The 20,745-nt window shown below is 42.3% G+C and overlaps 1 protein-coding gene across 5 annotated transcripts in view; it reads right to left on the bottom strand.

Moving 5' to 3' along the window:
- The window catches only part of CSMD3 (CUB and Sushi multiple domains 3), a 580,687-nt gene that overhangs the window by 428,589 nt on the left and 131,353 nt on the right, over positions 1 to 20,745 (bottom strand). For all 5 annotated transcript variants that reach the window (XR_014566768.1, XM_083748860.1, XM_083748861.1 and 2 more), the window contains exon 3: positions 11,690 to 11,802. Coding sequence is in view for 4 of the 5 variants with exons in the window: in XM_083748860.1 (XP_083604986.1) it covers positions 11,690 to 11,802 (113 nt within the window). In the remaining variant the exon portion in view is untranslated. The remainder of the gene's footprint in view (positions 1 to 11,689; positions 11,803 to 20,745) is intronic.

The raw sequence follows: 20,745 nt of genomic DNA, 5'->3' as shown, positions 1-20,745 counted from the left end.
CTGCATCTCTAACGCAGAGACTGAGGGTCTGGTCAAAGACTTTGCCGAGGTTTTTGACGGCACCTTGGGGCAATATACAGGTACGCCCATCTCCTTTAGCCTTGATCCACAAGTCGCCCCCATCAAGCTAAAGCCACGCCGGGTTCCCTTTGCTCTCAAGGCTAAGGTGGACGAACAACTGGACAAACTGATCACCCAAGGAGTTTTGGAGCCGGTTGACCACGCCAAGTGGGAAACCCCCATCGTCACGCCTGTCAAGCCAGATGGGTCGGTGAGAATCTGCGCTGACTACAAGTGCACGATCAACAAGGCACTTCAGCAGCACGCTTATCCGGTTCCTGTTGTCCAACACCTGCTGCATTCCCTGGGTGAGGGTAAGGTCTTCGCTAAGCTGGACCTTGCCCAAGCCTATCAACAACTGCCAGTCGATGATGCCACTGCTGAAGCCCAGACGATCGTCACCCACCGGGGGGCATTCTGTTGCCGCCGGTTGCAGTTCGGGGTGAGTGTGGCTCCTGGCATCTTCCAAAGCCTTATGGAGCGTCTCCTGCAAGGGCTTCCGGGCGTGGTACCATATTTTGATGACGTCTTGGTGTCTGCAGACTCACACCAGCAGCTGTTCGAGCGCCGAATACTTGTTCGTGCAACACATCACCCCTCATGCGGCCACAGGGAGGAGTCCTGCTGAACTGCTTATGGGCCGCCGCCTCAGGTCACCGCTCGACCGGCTACACCCGGACTTTGCCGTGGCTGAACCCCCAGGCTGTGCCAACGCGCCACGGTCATTTGTCCCAGGAAACCAGGTCTTTGCCCGGAACTATGTGGGGGACATTCCTTGGGTGCCAGCCACAGTAGTGGGAGTCACTGGACCTCGCTCGTACCAGGTGGCACTCGAAGACGGACACTTGTGGTGACGGCACATAGACCAGCTTAGGCGCAGGGTTGGGGACTTGGACACTACCGAGGTGCCCCCAACTGCGCTTGCGGCTCCAGAAGAGACACGTACAGATGGCGAGGCCCCACCTACACCTCCCTCGCAAACTGCCAGCGTGGAGCCGAACCAAGCCGCTTCAGAGGGTCTGCCAGACTTACCACAGACTCAGACCACTCCACTTGCGGAGGTTCCACCCACAGCAGCGGATCCAGGGGATTTGGTTCCAACGCCACCTAGGGTCGCACCACAGCCTCAGCAAGAACTGTGTGGCTCTCCGGACTTGGCTACCAGTCCCCGGCGGTCTGGCAGAGTTTCCAAGCGCCCAACTTATTTAAAGGACTATGTTGTTGGACATGTATCACTGTTGGTCTAAGTATGGGAAATGTAACCAATATGCTTTTGTGCCTAATTGAACCATTACTCGTAGTGCTGTATATAAGGAAACCATTACGATTGTAACTAACGCCTTATCTCGGTGGGGAGGGGTGTTATGTAGTGAAGTTTCACCCTGGGCCAGCAGGGGGATACTGTATATAGTTTTCACTCAGGTCTGTAGATAGTTTTCCCTCAGGTCCGCGTCAGTTATTTTAGGCGGGAACTCTGGGCTGTTGTTACAATGTTGACAGCCGGCTGCCTATAAAAGCAGGCCGGCTGAGCTGTTTGCAGTCAGTTCTATTCCAGCTTACGAAATAAAGAGCTATTTGGAGAAATCGCTGGTCGTCGGCTATGTCAACCCACAACTTAACAGTTCCCTAACATTCTGGAGCAGATTTTGAGGGTGCGTGGGTAGGGCACTGCTAGGGAGGGAAGAGGATGGGCAAGTACAAGTGTGCAAGCAGAACAACAATGCTGGCAGCCACCCACTATTTGCCATGGTCTAAGATATGGTTTTCTCACTCACCATGTGCTAAAGAGGAACAAAGGAAAACTGGTCTGGCTAGGAAGATAAGAACGTAAGAAGAGCCCTGCTGGACCACGTCAAAAGCCTATTTTTGTACAATATTCTGTGCCTACAGTGGCAAACCAGATGCCTATAGGAGGCTCACAAGTAAGACCAGAGTGTGACAGCAGTCTCTGCAGAATAGTGACTCTCAGCTACTGAGATAGAGGCATGCTACCTACATTAGTGGAGATTGAACAGAGCCAACAAAGCAAGTTGCCACTGGTAGCTTTTTCCTCTATGAATTTGTCTAACCCTCCTTCAAACCCATCCAACAGCTTACTGAGAATTCTGGTCTGTTGGAATCAAAGAAAGATGAGTGCTAACAGTTTGTAGGCAGGATACAAGAGATGTGTGATCTTGGGCAGATGACACTGATGACTGTTCTTTGGAATCATTCATGCCACAGATGATATTTTAGATGTTGTTTGTCTACAACCTCCCATGGATGTTGGCCATATTGGAGGGCTAGAGACTAGTCACCCCTGCTTCACTTTGTCAGTCATATTCAATTTATTCTGCGTTGGTTGTTTGCCAGTGATCCTTTTGCTACTTCATTAATGTGGCTCAATCCAATTTTATCTACACCAGAAGGAACTCCTCAAAACCAAGGAGAGGGTTGTGTGTGTCTGGCATGGTTAAAAATGACCACGCAGTAGGGTTGCTGCTTTAATGAATCAATTAACCATGTAGCTTGCATTCCCAGTACCAGCAGGATATAATATCTATTAGGCCAAGTGTTCCAAAACAGAAAATAAAAACTTTAAGAGAGAAAAGAACTCTGACATGATATATAAACTTATTTTCCCCATTTTCCTCACCTCTGATTCCCTGTGTAATGTTACAAACTGACTAGATCTATCATGTTGTCACTTATGAGCTAATGGCTTGGGAAAATATTATGCCTCAAGCCATGAAATAAACTCTTTGATTTGCTTCAGAATTCTGTCTAATGGCCTTGCCCTCTCAGGGTCATGTGTTATTTGCACATTTGGTTTTGGCAATGCAGGATATACCACTCTGAACTTAGTGTCGCTGACTAATGAGAAAATAGCCAACAGATTCACCATCAATCATGTAAAAGAAGTAATATCTGATACTAAAGATTATGGATGGGTACCCAAACTTGTCTGTCTAATTAGCTAAAGCACAATTTAATTTGGAAGGCAATGCACCTTATTTTGTCTTTTTCTGAGGTTCCCAATGTGGAGAAGGTAAATAGTCTCCAATGACTTCCATATGCAATTTTCCTCAGAAGTGTCAGAGGTAGGTGTCTGGAAGTAGAGTAGCCCCCTTAAGATCCACCCCAGTGTTCCATTGTGCACAAAGGCATGAAAGAACATTAAGTTTGCTGATTTCAAAATTATGTGTGAATTCAGCTAACTATGCTTAGAACTCCACCTCAGTGGTCCAAAGTCAGGAGCCAGTGCACAGGTGTAAGTGCGCAAGGGCTTCTGTGCAAGTCTTAGTTTCCTTTCCCCAGTTCAAGCCGTCGTGTTAGGTATCATTCATCAAGAAACAAGAAAAGGGTGCAGATAACTTTAAGGACATTTTCTAAGAGTTATGGGTGTGGTTTTCCAGGCTAATTAGGCACAGCTGGTGATGTGTATAAAGAGAGAAGAAGTTGCAGTTTGCAACTGCCTGCAGAAAGAAAACGCCCACATGCTTTGTGTTTGTAGTTTGTATAGCCGTAATAAAACTCTTGTTTGAGTATTTTACACCAGTCTCGTGGCTCTTTCATCTGCCACCAGGGAAAAATTGCCTCCAGTATTTCACAACATGATTGAATAGTGGTAGTATAGTTGTTGTTAGCATCTGTTTCGAGAGAGTGCCTCTCTGGAAGTGTGCCAAACTGCTGGGAAATCTCAGCGCCTGCTGTGGCTGAAGAGACCAGTCACTCATAACTGCTGCCTCCTGCATCGTCCAAGCCAGGGCAGTGTGTGTGGAGGTCATGGGCTGCCCAGATGACAATACCTCCCTCTTGGCCTTGCTGATGTGCTCCAAAGGAAAGCAGAGCAATACGTTTGGCACCAGCTTGGCTACATGAGTTATTGGATGGAGGCACAAGGTGCTATCCAACCGTCTTAGGGACTCCAGATTTGAGTAGGGTTTACTCCTTAGCCTTTTCTCTTCCTAAAGATGTCCCACAAGGCAGTGGGTAGTATAGTGTACTTAGTTAAACAGGTCAGAGACTGAGCAGATACTGTATGGGTAAAGTGAGAGTTAGGTTGAGCATTCCCAGGGATTTATTGTGGGACCAGAGATATAAATTATTTTTGAACCTGCCTAGCTCAACTATATACCCAAATTTAATAGGCCTGGGGCACAGGATTGTAGGTGCTGTCAGTGAGGCAGTATCAATGAACCTCTATTATTCCACATGGCTCCCCCAATATTCAGGATTCTGGTAGCTACTACTGCTACAATTCCATCTTGCTGTCACCAGCTTATCTAGAATTGACTACTAGTATCCCACTCGAGTTTAACACTTGCACCAATTACTTATTTGTATGACCCTGTTTTCCTGCTGTTACCACCACAGATTTGAATTGCCAGTTAATACTAAACCTCTATTCACCCACCAGCAGCTCTGGCAAAGTGTGGTACAATATAGTTTCTGTACTTTTTGCCTCATATCTCAGGTTCTATGAAAGCTAGAAATGCACTTTAAAACAAAACAAGGGGTGAGGAAATCTGGAGATTATGCTTTGTCTCTCCCCCTTGTGGATGCCCATGTACCTGGGAAAGGGAGAGCATTCACCTGTTAGTTGTAGTTCCCTTTTCCCAAGGATGGGGAAGCTGTGGTCCTTCAGATGTTGCTGGACTACAACGTCCATCAGCCCCACCCATCATAATGGTCAGGGATTATGGGAATTGTAGTCCAACCAGATTCTGGAGGGCCATATGTTCTTCATTTCTGCATAATGCAGTTATAGATCACTTATAGATTGAAATATGTTGGCTTGTCTCTTTATACCCACAATTGGGCACAAATCACAATTAAAGACTTGTGCATGGTGATGTTAGAAATCTTGAAAAGCAACATCTGCTGCTAAGTCTTATGTTTTTGATATTACAATATTAGTCATGGCTGCATGTGGGATAGCAACACAGTCTGGATTTGAACACATTATTCAAAAGGCACAGTGAGTATAAAACATTAAACAATTATGTTTAATGTTCAGCACATTCGTCCCATGGTCTCTTGAGTAAGCACTAATGAAATTGGCAACACCATGAGAAGTATCAGAAAAGAACACTCCATACTGAGCAACTGCAGGGAGAAAAAGAAAATACACCAAAGACCAAAGATTGGCTCAGTGCCAAGACTAAACAGAATTTACATGTACAGCAAAACATAGGGCATTTTGCCCACAGCGTTTGTTCTCTGTCTCCATTTGTCCCAGAACATGGCCCAATTTGCACATAATGCTAAGCCAATCCTTAGCTAAGCATGAACACACAAGAATGTGGGGACAGTAAAAATCACAGCAGCTTTGCTCCTGGACATCCTTTTGAAACATTACTCAGCACTAAGCCATGGTTTAGTGTTATGTGCAAACCTGGGCCATAACGGAGTACAAGATGAAGGCTGCTCTGGATTGTATAGTCAGCAGATATGCCAGAACACCTGTCTTAGAATGAGATGTGAGCTTTGCAATCTTGAAACACCTATCTTAAAATGGGATGTGAGCTTTGCCAACCTTGAAATTCTTCACTTCCCCTTCTCTTAAATCAGGGGCAGAAGTTGAAATAGTAGTGAAGTCACACAAGGAAAAGAGAAGGGACAGGGTCCCACCATTTCATCATGCTGGATACCTGATAAAACCATTTCTTCCAGCTGATCTTGGGAGACAGAATGAAAGAAGAGGCAAATTTTTCCCCAAGCTCTCATATTGGCTCAGGAAATTCTCCCAAGTCTAAAATTCTGCATCAGTCCTAGGAAAACTGTGGAGAGTTCCCCCATCTTTATTACTCTGTGTGTTTTCAAATATTCTGACCCACCATTCCTTAACTGATCAGATCAGGCTTATATCTTCAGTTCTAGTCATGATACCATTACATAACAAGGTTTAGCAATATAAAAGTAAGACAAGGTAGCAGAATGGAAGTTAACTAGGACACAAATAAACTGCAGCATGAACAAATGTAGATGCTGGGTTTTCCAAGAACATTGCATTCCTTAACTGAGAGATTAAGGCCATACATTGCCCTGTTTGCTCCCTTTGAAAACTATTTTAAATGAGAATTTTTGTTTCTATGTTTTATTTCTAAAAAGTAAAGCTACTTTCATAATGGGGGCAGGGGAGAGAAAACATTGGGAAATAAGATCAATAGTAGTTGGACAACTTCAGCCGCTACGTGCACAGTGAGGATCTCAGATAAGCAGCTTAGCTGAATTAATTTTTTGGCTGCAGTGTGTCATATGAGGTATGTGGGATTTTTGTGGCCAGAGGCCAAAATTACAGATGAATGGTGTTTCCTTCAAGACATGCCAATCAGGTAGGGAACCATGAATGGGAACTTTGCCTACAGCTGCTTCATAACAGCACCATTGATGCTTTCAGTCCCCATTAGTAATCTTAGCCCTCTGAAGTTGATCCTTTTTCATCTAGTTTCATCTCATTTGCTGTCCCCATTCTCCTTATGTTGCCAAAGCTAAAGAATTATTTCCCTGAAGAAGCGCTGAGGAATTATTTTGATTACATGACTGGTCTGTTAGCAATCTGCTAAAGCACAGACCTGGTACCAAACCTGGTATTGATTTTCTAAGGCACAACAACAACAAAAAGTTCCCCATTGGGTGCAGAAAATTGGCTTTGGCATTGCAGATTTAGTTTCTTTTGAGTGACAGGGTGGACTTGATTTTCAGTTTCTTTCTCTCTCTGTGTGTAGGGAGAGAGAGAGAGAGAGAGAGAGAGAGAGAGAGAGAGAGAGAGATAGGTACAGGGTCGGATTTAGGTTTGATGAGGCCCTAAGCTACTGAAGGTAATGGGTCCCTTTATATTTCCAGCTGTCCTTTGTCAACAACAAATTGTCTCTGTTTTTGTGTTGAATATATGCTATATAGTAATTTATGGACCTAATAGGTATCTAAAGCCATTTGCACATGCAGAATGTAGACACCCTATATATAGAAATGCGCAAACCAGTGATATTTTAGGGAGCAGGCTAGCAGGCAGGGCCCATTACTTACATCATAGGAGCATACAAAACACAAAACACTGTTGTTCTTTGTAGGTTTTATTTTATTTGTTTTTTATCTTATATTTTGGAAATGTACATCCAGTTTCTTCCTTTATTTTTTTGTGGGGCCCCCAACAGAGTGGGGCCCCAAGCTATAGCTTGTTTAGCTTATACGCAAATCTGGCACTGGATAGATAGATGATAGATATAGATAGATAGATAGATAGATAGATAGATAGATAGATAGATGATAGATAGATAGATAGATAGATAGATAGATAGATAGATAGATAGATAGATAGATGATAGGTAGATGGATAGATGATACATGCATGCATACATTTACAATATGCAGATTGCAAAAGGAATGATAAAAAATGGCAACAAGATTAGGCAAAGTCCCAAAGCCAATCAGTACAAACTACTCCACAGTGGAGCACACCTTTTCTGAGGAGACAAAGGATCTAAATTACTGTTTTCTATATTCCATTCCATCCTCTAATTCAGAAAACTAAATGCCATAAGAACATAGGAAGCTGTCTCAATCCGTTGGTCCATCTGAGCAACCCTTTAATTATTGAGCAACCCTTTAATTATTATTATTTTTTAATTTTTGCCTGTGCATAAGGTCATCAGGTGCAAAGAAATGGTAAAATTATTGTGTCTAACCACCATGGACAAGCTACATGTTCCATTCTCTTATTAATTGAAGAGTTGTCTTATACTATTGCTTTATTGCCATTTTAATGTTCTCTTATATCTCCCTCTGCGAATGCCAGTTGGCCATTGAAGAGTGGACTTAAAATGCTATAAATGATATTCATAAATAAATTCTGAACATCCAGGCATGAATTGGAAATGATCCCACTCTTTCATCTATACACATCCATTGTAATTTCTGAAGCAGATTTGTTCTTGAATATTTACTAGGAACTACCTGCATTAGGTTACCACAATATATGAGTGCTTATTTTGTCCCACAAGGGCTTTACTCAAAAAAATTAATTCACATTGCTACATTGCTCATGCATACATAGTCAAGCACAACTGGCCACTGTTCTAAGACTTGCCTTTTCCATTCTTGCTAGAATTCTGAACATTAATAGGCAGTCAAAACATAGTTCAGTGACTCTATTTGTTCGGATATTTAGTACCAACTTACAAAAATCTAGCTGGGAAAAATATCCTGGTACATTTTAATTATATGAATAATGTTTGATCAACATGCTTCAGTAGTTCATTACAGCAGCTTCAGATCCTTCATAACATTACAGAATCAATGGCATTGCAGATTTCGGAGAGCATTATGGGAAACTTTTCCTGGTATTTTCTTAAGAAATTTCCAACAGATCTTAGACACCCTCTGCCTTCATTCTCCCCACCAAAAGCATATGGATATATGAAGCTGCATTAGATTAAGAACAGCCACTGGTCTACTTAGCAAAGGATTGGTTCTTCCTCACTAGATGACCAACAACTGAACTTGGCCACATCTGCATGCAAAGCTTGTTCTCTACCCCACTCTGACGACCTCTTACTTCAAATTGTTGTAGCACTATTATGACAAGAAGCTCTGGTTAAAACCCCAAGGAATGGGATATGTGAACCCCCGCCCCCCTTGACAAAATTTGCTAGTCTTGTTGAACCTCATCAATTCATTTGTGCACACACTGTTTAATACAGAGACATTCGAAATGATCTCTGCATTCTCTACAGCCTCATAAGCAGCTATGAACTTCTGTCAATGACCTAGAATTCTGACAGGCAGAGAAAGCATCACAAATCCTGCCGGCTCCATTTCAGGGCCTTCTAAGATCAATAAAATAACAAAAAGCCATTTACTACATATCCACTATATCTAAAAAGCACTATAAATAACAAATCAATGAGGTTTCTTCCCATCATTTCTTATCCCTTCTATGGCAATTTTGTGTTATATCTATAAAAAGTGATATAGAGAATATGAGAATTCACATTTTATATGAAAATTGGCTTCATAGATAAGACCAAGGGTTGATCTAGTACAGGCATAAAGGTAAAGGTAAAGGTACCCCTGCCCGTACGGGCCAGTCTTGCCAGACTCTGGGGTTGTGCGCCCATCTCACTCAAGAGGCCAGGGGCCAGCGCTGTCCGAAGACACTTCCGGGTCACGTGGCCAGCGTGACATCGCTGCTCTGGCGAGCCAGAGCTGCACACGGAAACACCGTTTACCTTCCCGCTAGAAAACGGTCCCTATTTACCTACTTGCACCCAAGGGTGCTTTCGAACTGCTAGGTTGGCAGGCGCTGGGACCGAGCAACGGGAGCGCACCCCGCAGCGGGGATTCGAACCACCGACCTTTCGATCGGCAAGCCCTAGGCGCTGAGGCTTTTACCCACAGCGCCGCATAGGGGCCCCTTTAATGCCTGAGGGCCACATTACCTTCTGGGTAATCTTCCAGAGGCCATCTATCCATACCCTTGTACAGCCAGCAATTTCTCTCTCTCTCTCTCTCTCTCCCCCCACCCCCCGGCTTCATCCAGGCAAGGCAGAATTGAAGGATATATTCCAGCCAGGAAGATAAACAACTCACAGTGGTGGTGAGGGGGGTAGGAAGAGGGTATGTGGCTGGGGATGGCATGTTATATAGGGAAATCCCTGAAGGTAATATTTGGAGAGATACAATTGCCTCCTGGGCCTGAAGTTCCCCACCCTGAGGTTTAGCACAACCCTCTGTTCAGGGTGACCAGCCAAATGCATCTAAGAGGGCACGTAGTTGTTGCCCTGTTGTTTCCTCCCCAGTGTCCTGAGGTATTTTGCCTTTGCACAGCAGGTTCCTCCCTACTGTGTAGCTATTGGTAGACCTATATTCCATAAATTTTGAGTCTTATAGCCATCTAAGCTAGCAACCTTCACTGTGGCACTGAACCCTAGCAGGGTGATGAAGTGACCCTTCAATTAGAACTACCCCTGCAAATTGCTCCTAATTAGAACTGCCAATGACATTTCACCTGAAGAGGAATTCAAAGTGACATTGATGGTGGGATTTCAAAGGAGTTTTAAACGATGGGCGAAATTCTAAGGGGGAGTCTCTCACATCCCTGCTGCAGAACAATTACAGCAAACAAACAGATGGTGTCACTGGAATACCACAGTGTCCTTTGATGAGGTGTATAAGTAAATGCGGTTTCTGAAAACAATGTCACATTAAAGCTGTGCTTTATGCCTTATCTCTTGCTTGAAGGAACAAGACCCAAAAACCTACAGCAGGACTGCTCTTTAACTCATTTCCTCTGCTTCTTGACAATGTTGAACAGTTGTTTACAAGTTAAATGGAAATCTATTCAGTACTTGCTACCTGTTTAATTACAATGAAAGAGACTCACTAAGAACAAAGGAATATCATGCTATCCAAATAGAATGGCAATCACAGAGAATCCTGCTGTGTGTTATAAGCTGCTATTTTGCTCTCCTCCTGAGCAGTAATATCTCTCTTGAACACACACGTGCTGACTAAGCTGCATTGCATATCACTAGACTACTAGAAGTGGAAAAGATGGATCAAAGTGAAATTAATTTCACTCTATTCCAGAACTAATCTAATTTGAAAGAGGCCTGTAAAGAACAGTGGATTATGTCTGACTAAATTCTCTTTCTAGGGATAGGGTGGACAAGCTGCCATGTCTCATAGATGGATATGTGCAGTAATCACCTGTTAGCTTAAAAGAATAAAATGATTTAAGCATGAGAGGCACTTGGCTTTCCAAAGAGCTCCTTTGTTTGTTTGTTTATTACATATATTATCCTGACTCTCTTCCAGTTTGGAATTCAAGCAGCATGTTGGACAGTTTCCCACCCCAGCAATGGCCAGATCTTGACCTTTGCTTCAGGATGGGCATATACCCCAAGAGTCAATGGTTCTTCAGCAAACGAAATTAGGCCAATTAATGTCAATGGTCTGAGTATAACTTAAAGGTAAAGGTAAATGGACCCCTGACCATTAGGTCCAGTCACGGATGACTCTGGGGTTGCAGTGCTCATCTTGCTTTACTGGCCGAGGGATCCGGCATACAGCTTCCGGGTCATGTGGCCAGCATGACTAAGCCACTTCTGGTGAGCCAAAGCAGCGCACGGAAATGCTGTTTACTTTCCTGCTGGAGCTGTACGTATTTATCTACTTGTACTTTGACGTGCTTTCGAACTGCTAGGTTGGCAGGAGAAGGGACCAAGCAACGGGAGCTCACCCCATCACAGGGAATCGAACCGCCAACCTTCTGATCAGCAAGCCCTAGGCTTTGTAGTTTAGACCACAGTGCCACTCGTGTCCCTGAGTATAACTTAGTTAAATACTATCCCCTGTTTCATCAAATGTGTGTGTGTAGGCTTTCAAACTCTCTTCCCTGATTGTGAGCTTGTTAGCTGCATGGGGTGCAGTTATCCATATGACTGAGACAGAAACTGTTGTCTTAAATTTGCCCTTACTGTCATTTGCCCTCATTTGCCCAAACAATTGCTCTTGCTTGTCTTCTGTTGAATCTGAGAGACAAAGCACTGCACTAAAATTGCTAGTTGCTACATTACTCCCCCCCCCCTTTTACTGAAGGGTATCTGATGCAGTTCTAGCATGTGTATTGATTGTATTATCTTACCTTCATAATATACTTTAAATCCATGGGCACTCACTGCAAAGTCACTGGTCAATCGTAGCGAAAATACAGATTTTGTACTGGTAATAGGTGGAGGGAGGTGAAATCCCGTTAACCTAGGGGGAAAAAACATTTATTAATTTTGCCACAAATAAATAAATAAACCAGATTATTTCATACTTTCTTATCTTGAGCTGTGTATAAAATATTACATTATACAGCTTAGATTTTAAAGAAGGATGTCCTGCTGGGAAGCCATGTAAACCTATGAATGTTTCCTTTGGGAAAGTCAGGTGAGACCTACTAACCAAGATAAATACAATTAAGCAGGAAGAAAATGTAGTTCTTTGTAAATATTTTAAGGAAAGCCTAGAAATTCATACTGGTTGTACAAATACCTCTTCTCTTGTTAGCTGTCCACATGGGTGGCTTATGCATGGAGGGTAAGTGGTACCTAGGTGATACCTAAATATGAAAAATACTCTTTTATTTTAAAAGTTTGAAAGCCACGGGATATGTGAAGCAACCATATGTCTGTTTGTAAAGCACTGGGAGTTTTGAAACAGTCTGGGTGCCTCATTCCCAGCCCAAACTGCAGAAGCAGCTAGGAGAGAATAGATGTATGCGTGGGGGAGAGAGAGATAAACATTCCCAAACTCTAACCTGTTCATCTTTTTCTCAGTTATGTTTAATGGTGATTCTGCAGTTATCTCTGTTGGGCTTGCAGAGTCTGTTCTGCTGTGTTTGTTTTTTTTCTGCATGATAATGATGATGACAATTTGTGTTTTAATGATTGTTATCATTTAGCCTGTTAGCTATCTTGGATGTTTTAAATGTAGAACAATGGGGCATGAATATTTTAATAATGAATGCATGGCTAAATAAATTGTCTGCTAAGCTGCCTCTGGATCACCAAGTCTACTTTTTTTTGGGTTCCTGAATAAAGAGAGGCTCATACAGTTGGAAATAATAATAATAATAACAACAACAACAACAACAACAACAACAACAACAACAACAACAACAATTCTTTATTTATACCCTGCCCTCCCCGGCCAGAGCCAGGCTCAGGGCGGCTAACACCAGTAAAATCACAATAAAAACATAATATGGGAGGGGGAGAAACAATTTAAAATACGGGTTAAAATACAATTTAATATGCAGCCTCATTTTAATAGTAGCCCATAGTTCATAAGGGGAGGGAAACATAAGGGTCAGACTGAGTCCAAACCAAAGGCCAGGCGGAACAGCTCTGTCTTGCAGGCCTTGTGGAAAGATGTCAAGTCCCGCAGGGCCCTAGTCTCTTGTGACAGAGCGTTCCACCAAGTCGGGGCCAGTACTGTAAAGGCCCTGGCCCTAGTTGAGACATACTGGGGTACATCAGAATTAACAATGAAAGGGGTAAAGCCTTGCCTTCACTATGCCGCCTCTCCCACCAGGAGGCATGTGCTATAATGCCCAAATGACGTAATTTAAATAGGGAGATGAGCATATGTTAGAATGGATGGGCTACAACCCTCATCACCCCTGACCGTGATGGCAGGAGCTGATAATAGAATCATAGAATTGTAGAGTCGGAAGAGGATCAACTAGTCCAACCCCCTGCACTGCAGGAATCTCAGCTAAAGCATCCATGACATATGACCATCCAACCTCTGCTTAAAAACCTCCAAGGAAGGAGAACCCACCACCGCCCCAGGGAGATTGTTGCACTGTCAAACACCTCTTACTGGCAGAAAGTTTTCCCTGATGTTTAGTTGGACTCTCCTTTCTAAACAACATATTGGGAGCAACATCTGCAATGCCACAGTTTCCCCATTACTGCCCCAAATATAAACTATGCATGCTAAGCTAGAAATCTTCCATTCTTTCCTTACACACACACACACACACACACACACACACACACACACACACATCTGTTTTGACTTCCATTGTTAAATCACAGAAGTTACTTGGAAGTATTAAAAAGGAACCACAACAATACACAGTTGTGGCACTTTAATCTTGAATATACCTAGAAGATTTATGTATAATCCTCTACCCCTCTCTAATACCTTGCTGCCCTGCCTAATAAAATCTGAAGGGGAAGAAAGGGAAGAGAGAGCACAAAGAAAGCTATTTTGCACTCTCACAGTTATATGAGCAAGTGACTTGTACCATAAAATTGTTCCAAATGATTTATTTAACGAGTTAAATACAATAAAAGTCAGGCATTTCCATCTGCTTCGTGCTTTAACCAATACCCCTGTGCTATTTTAATTTTAGCCTTGACTGAAGAAATGGCTCATATGGAGAGAGGGTTATTCTCTGAACTGGCTGCTGTTGCATCCTGCATGTAATGTAATGCCAGGAAAAAACAAAGGTCCCTGCAATAAGCAGCAAAACAACATTAACATGACAAGATTCATTGTATCCTAAAGCTAGAAATGTGAAAAAGCAACACCCTATCTTGAACATTTCTCCTTCAGGCCCAGAATATCATTGGAATTTTTTTTTTATTCAAAGCCATTCTACAATTTGTCTAGGAGACAGTTCCTATATTATATAAAAGCGTGGTGGGGATTGTGGATGATTTGTGGTTGTCTTCATTACCAACCTCTTCAGACAGCCACAATGAGATGTGAGTTCCCAAAACACAATCTATAGTTCACAAATCAAACATGTGGACTAATCTGGATTATCATCTCTTGGTTTAGTAAATCAAACTATGAATGAGCCTTATGGGGGTGTATGCAAACCATTTGTGATGACGTCAAACTAAGACTAGTGACTAGTTGGGTGCCACAGGGTTCTGTCTTGGGCCCAGTCTTATTCAACATCTTTATCCACGACTTGGATGATGGACTCAAGGGCATCCTGATCAAATTTGCAGATGACACCAAACTGGGAGGGGTGGCTAACACCCCAGAGGACAGGATCACACTTCAAAACGACCTTGACAGATTAGAGAACTGGGCCAAAACAAACAAGATGAATTTTAAGAGGGAGAAATGTAAAGTATTGCACTTGGGCAAAAAAAAAAATGAGAGGCACCAATACAAGATGGGTGACACTTGGCTTGAGAGCAGTACATGTGAAAAGGATCTAGGAGTCTTGGTTGACCACAAACTTGACATGAGCCAACAGTGTGACGTGGCAGCTAAAAAAGCCAATGCAATTCTGGGCTGCATCAATAGGAGTATAGCATCTAGATCAAGGGAAGTAATAGTGCCACTGTATTCTGCTCTGGTCAGACCTCACCTGGAGTACTGTGTCCAGTTCTGGGCACCACAGTTCAAGAAGGACACTGACAAACTAGAACGTGTCCAGAGGAGGGCAACCAAAATGGTCAAAGGCCTGGAAACGATGCCTTATGAGGAACGGCTAAGGGAGCTGGGCATGTTTAGCCTGGAGAAGAGGAGGTTAAGGGGTGATAATGATAGCCATGTTCAAATATATAAAAGGATGTCACATAGAGGAGGGAGAAAGGTTGTTTTCTGCTGCTCCAGAGAAGCAGACACGGAGCAATGGTTCCAAACTACAAGAAAGAAGATTCCACCTAAACATTAGGAAGAACTTCCTGACAGTAAGAGCTGTTCGACAGTGGAATTTGCTGCCAAGGAGTGTGGTGGAGTCTCCTTTGGAGGTCTTTAAGCAGAGGCTTGACAACCATATGTCAGGAGTGCTCTGATGGTGTTTCCTGCTTGGCAGGGGGTTGGACTCGATGGCCCTTGTGGTCTCTTCCAACTCTATGATTCTATGATTCTAAGACCTCTTCAGTTACCTATAGTTTCCTAAGATATGCTTGTCTGCCTGTAGCAAGTAGACGACTCTTGCAAGTGCTACACCACACAGTGCAGAAGTCGCATGGGAAGAAGAAGCTCAGGTTGCTAATGCTTCTTTTCTGGCTTTTCTGGCCAAATTTACAACAGCCATGATGCTAATCCTCTTCCAATGTTAATACTTGTGCAGCACGGACAATGGCTGGTGTTGATTCCAAATGTAGTCCAAAACTTCTGGAGGGCACCACATTGGGGAAGGCTGATGGTAGATTTCTGGACAGCACATCAGACTGGAGCAGGGATGCGGAACCTCTGGTCATTGTACCATATATAATGGCAAGTGTAGGGCAGGTAAATGTTGGGATCTCCGCTCGGCCAAGCTGATAAAGCTCATTTTCCTCTGGCCGAGTCCTTCAGAATCGTCTCCCGACGTGATTAACGGCTTGAGTCTTTGATGAGGCCTCAGGCACATTCCCATCCAGCAGAGAATCAAAGCAGCACACGGAAGTGATGAGATTTATGGCTACATGGCTAAAGAGTTTTATTTCTAACTACTCAGACAGCAAAGAAAAATACATCCTCTCTCTAGGAAAGCAGAGAACAACTGAATAAACAAAGGAACAGAAAACCAGTAACGTCACATCCATCTCCCGTGAGACTTCCAACAGTATGGAATGTGTCTGGAATGTAAACAGAGTCTTGTGACTCTAAGCAGCTGCACAGTGGCAAATAGAAACTAACAGTAGATACATAGCAGCCAATGAATCCACAACTGAGAGCCCTCCAACTGTGCATTAGCATGGGACAGTTGAAGCCTGCCAAAATATACTTTATCGTTAACATATAAGCAATTAGGGGTGTTGCTAAGTGAAAAGTGAGGCTCAAATTCATCAGTGTTATTATCGACGCTCATATGCAGTGATTCCTCCATGCTTTTACAAATTTCCATTTATTTATTTTAATGCACTGGCGTGGAGAAAATTATCCCGCCTTATTGTGGCATAGTTTAAAATGGACTTTTCTCCATAAGAATGAAGTCTCATAATCATTGGTTCATCTACATATTAAGTAAATGAGTCAAGTGACACAATTCTGGATTGTACTTTCAGGGTACAGGTATGTGTAGTGGGGTTTTTCAAATACATCCTTGTGTGTTAAAAACAGGCACACCTGCAGAAAGGGACTTAGTGTTTCCCTCTCCTTGATTTGCTAGTTTGTTCTGTGCAGGGAGATATTACATGGGGGTGGGGGGCATTTGGAAACATGACCTCCTTGTCTGTTGTTTGAAGTGGTACACTCTAGAATTCTCAATCTACCACCTTGTTCTGAATAAGAGCAAAACCAATCTCAACCAAGAAATTCAATTTCATTCAGATTTGAAGGCTATAATACTGGGAGTTGTCAACTGCCATACTTAGAGGAAAATATGTGCCCACAGAGTCTCTACCCACTGCCGTTTTGACAGCTCCACAGACATTCTCTCTGCCTATCACCACCTGATGGGCAATTGGAACATTCACTAAGAGTCAGCATGAAAAACTGAATTGGCATGATGAAAAAAGAGAACTTTCAGCAAGCATAAGCCTTCAGTGATTGTGTGTGTCTTCCATCATATCCCATGATGTCTCCTTTGACAAAAATCTCATCTCTGTCCTGGAAGACTTCCAGTTTTGCACCTGTTGAGATTTAAAAAGCCAAGCACCAAGAGATAACATAACTGGCACTCCATATGGTCCTCTGATACCATATTGCAAGCCCCTTGCAAACTGCTTTAAAAAAAGAGAGAGAAAAGAAATCCTCATCTATAACAAAAAAGATATAAGATGGCCTATTTTTTCATGATATATTTCTGTTCCTTTTTTAAATAAACAACAGTGTGACAGGGTGCCCATAGTCTTTCTGTCTCACCTGCACAGAGCTACTCATGAAAGTCTGGTGGCACTGGTAGCAAAAGATGCCAGAAGTAATTGCCATGGCAACAAAGGAACCATGTGACACATGCAGCATATCATGGGAGAACTATCTTACATAATGGTTAGCAGATGCTTTGGTAGCCTGCCATAAGCCTTCCTCCTTTGCAGTTGGATTCTTCTGTTCCTCTGCCCTTTCATAAAGATGGTAAACAATAATGTGATCATAAGAACTCAGGGGCTTGCCTCATTGGATCACACAAGAGTTCCATCTAGTCCAGCCTTATGCTCCCATCAGTGACTACTGAGATGCCGCTGCAAGGTCACAAACAGGGCATGAAGGCCATCCACTGTTGTTTTTCACCATATGATGCTCAGATGTTTCATTTATAAAGCATGGCTAACAGCCAATGATAAACGTAGCCTTCATAAATTTGTCTCTTCTTTTTTATTTTATTTTAAAAATAATGGATATTATCACATCGTGAGATTCTAAAAAATTACAGAATGAAATCATTCCAGATCATTTGTGTTTTGTTTCGGGGCTGCAAAATGGTTGCTCCTTGTTTAAGAGGCTGTTCTGGCCAGGAGAGTAAAAACTACTACTTCTTCTCCTTCTCCTTCTTCAAATTTGTATACCATGCTTCATCCAACAATCACAGGGCGGTTCACAACATAAAAAAAATACAATATGAGAACACAAAATACATAACAAAACAGCTGTTGAGTGGGTGGATGTGGTTTGGGGAAAATGGCAAAGCAGTAAGATTTGCAACTGAGCAAAGATTTGAGGCTAAGTATCCTTGGTCAAAGTCTGGCACCAGCCAATATACCTTGCTGGCTCTCAAATATTCCTTGACTGCAGACTCACATTTGTTTTGCTCCTCCTGGAGTACAGCTGGGCTTTACTGATGAATGAATGCTTCCTATATGTTTATAATCACTTTCAAATGTTCTCATCATTCACAAAGTAACATTTAGTAAGCAGCACTTCTAAAAATACTGTTTCACAATCTCCAGAAAAAACCTTAGCAGCAATTGGTTTTTCTGGGCATAGCCAATTATAAATGACTAGGCATGAGTCAGGTATTTTTATGTATCTACAATCACTGAAATCAAATAATGAGCTCGCTGAAATTGCTCTTCTACATTTATGCGATTCACTTTTGTCCAGAAAACATATTTTTCGTCATGAGGAACTTTCAACTCTTAATTAAAGCAGTGACCCATTTCCTCTAAGGAAGATGGTTATACATTGCATGTTTAAGGTCTTGTTTTTGTTTTTACAAAAAAATCAGCAGAATTTGGTGAAACTTTAGGAAATGTTGCGGTTCTGAGAAATTTGGCTAGTGTCATCAAAACACTCCTGGCTTTCTCTCAAAAAGCATCACCTGACAAGAAATCCCCCAAGTCAGTTTGAACATCACCGACAGCCTAATTTCTGTGGCAACTCTACTTGCAATATTCCATCCACTTACTGCCAGAAATTTCAGCAAAGTGATTAAACTTAGACGTTGCAGAACTTCATCCTTAGGCTATGATCATAATATGCTTTTCAACCATAGAAACTGTATCGACGTCAGTAGACTTAGGTGCTAAATGCATCCTTCCATAACGTAGGAACTTTAAGTCAATATCCACTGAGACACCTTGAGTTCAATAGGACCCTCCAGTATAGATTATTTTTAAGCTCTAGGAGATGATTCACTGAAAATCAATTGCATGCAACATTATGTGGTCACTTTAACAAAATTAGAGCAGACCAAACAAGTTGGTAGGACTAGTGGGGAAGGGAGGGAATTGTTTTTCTTGGACTGGTATAATTTTATGTAAAATATGCTATGTTCCCCCCCTTCCCTTATCCCCCCCCCCTTCTGCTTAATTGGCAGGTCACCTTGGCCTGTAGGCCTCACATTTTCATCAATATTTATTTTCAAAGCTGCACTGAAGTTATGAGGATAAACATTTAATTGCATGTCAAATGAGCATTCTGCTTCCAAACTGGACTCTAAACTCATTAGCCCTTAAGGAAAGATGCACTTTCAATTGCAAGATCAAATTAGAGCAATAGCTTCAAAACTCCTAAGCCAAAATGACGGGAAACAGTCCTGATTTGTCACAGCAGAAGTGCTCCCAGAGAAATTGTTGACATTAGAGTGGAATGATGTACATAAGCTGACAGCCCCTAATGCAGCTGGTAATTGTGGACTCTGAAGTAAAGTACTGTATTTGTAAAATAGAAGCTTGATTACATAGGGTGAAGCCAGATCATTTTAAAGCAGCTTGCTAAACATATAACACTATTCATCTGCTGTAAGAAAAGGAACTTTCACTACTAGTAAAGCATCACATGTTGAATGTCAAATCACAATTTATTATTTTGGTCCTTTGAAACTGAGCACAGTGAGGTAGAGATGGGTTTTGCATTACAAAATATAGCCCTCCTTAGCCATTCAAAATTCAGGTACGGTATATTGAATGTGTGAAGGTGGGGAAGGGGCAAGCATTATTGCACCCACTGTCTGTACTCTCAACACCCATGATCTAACCTTCTGCACAGAACACAGGTGCATACAAGCTGTGTGCAAGCTGTACAAACAATCAGAGACCGGACTGCCCATAGACAGCAAATGCATCTACAAGTTGTTGTTTTTATAATGTTCTTCGTTGTTTTTGCAGGTTCTTTCTGTGCAGCTCCAGAGAAGCACTTTGCTGAACTCTTCCTTGCTGCCCTGTTAGTTTCAATATCAATTTTCTGCTGAAGGGGTGAACAATACATCCAGGCTTCTCCTTAGCCTCTCCAATAGCCTGTTGCCAGTCCACCACCTGTCTCAGCTTCAACCTTCTCTCAAAGGTTAGTATCCTCAGACCCTTAACAGAAGTAGCTCAACTTGTGTATTGTGTTCCAGCCAGAATACCCTTCAATCAGTTAGATTTGTAGCATATAATTCTCTCACCTCATCAGACCACTTCTCCTTTGCAATGAGTGATCAAGAATTGATGATGCTGATGCTGTTCATCATAAGATCTCCGGGCAGTTCGCAGATTTCTACCCAGCTAGACCATCAGAAGTGAATTTTTTACAATCCTTTAACACAGTGTAAAAGGAACCCAGCTTCTGAATCCAGTTTTTTTGCAACTAAGTAACTGACACCTGACAGCTACCAACAGATGCTTAGTATTTCAAACTTAGCATTTCACATAACACCATATGCACAGTGAACTCTTAGATGCTCTATGGAAAACAAAACCTTCCACCGTGAACACATTTTTAAATATGTGAAAGATTAAGATGATATTATTATTATTATTATTATTATTATTAGAATTAGAATTTATGTACCACCCTATACCCAGAGGTCTCAGGGTGGTTCACATAAAAAGA

The sequence above is a fragment of the Podarcis gaigeae genome, assembly GCF_964106915.1.
Source record: "Podarcis gaigeae genome assembly, chromosome: 7".
Classification (NCBI taxonomy): domain Eukaryota; kingdom Metazoa; phylum Chordata; class Lepidosauria; order Squamata; family Lacertidae; genus Podarcis; species Podarcis gaigeae.
This window is presented reverse-complemented; position numbering and strand designations above follow the sequence as displayed.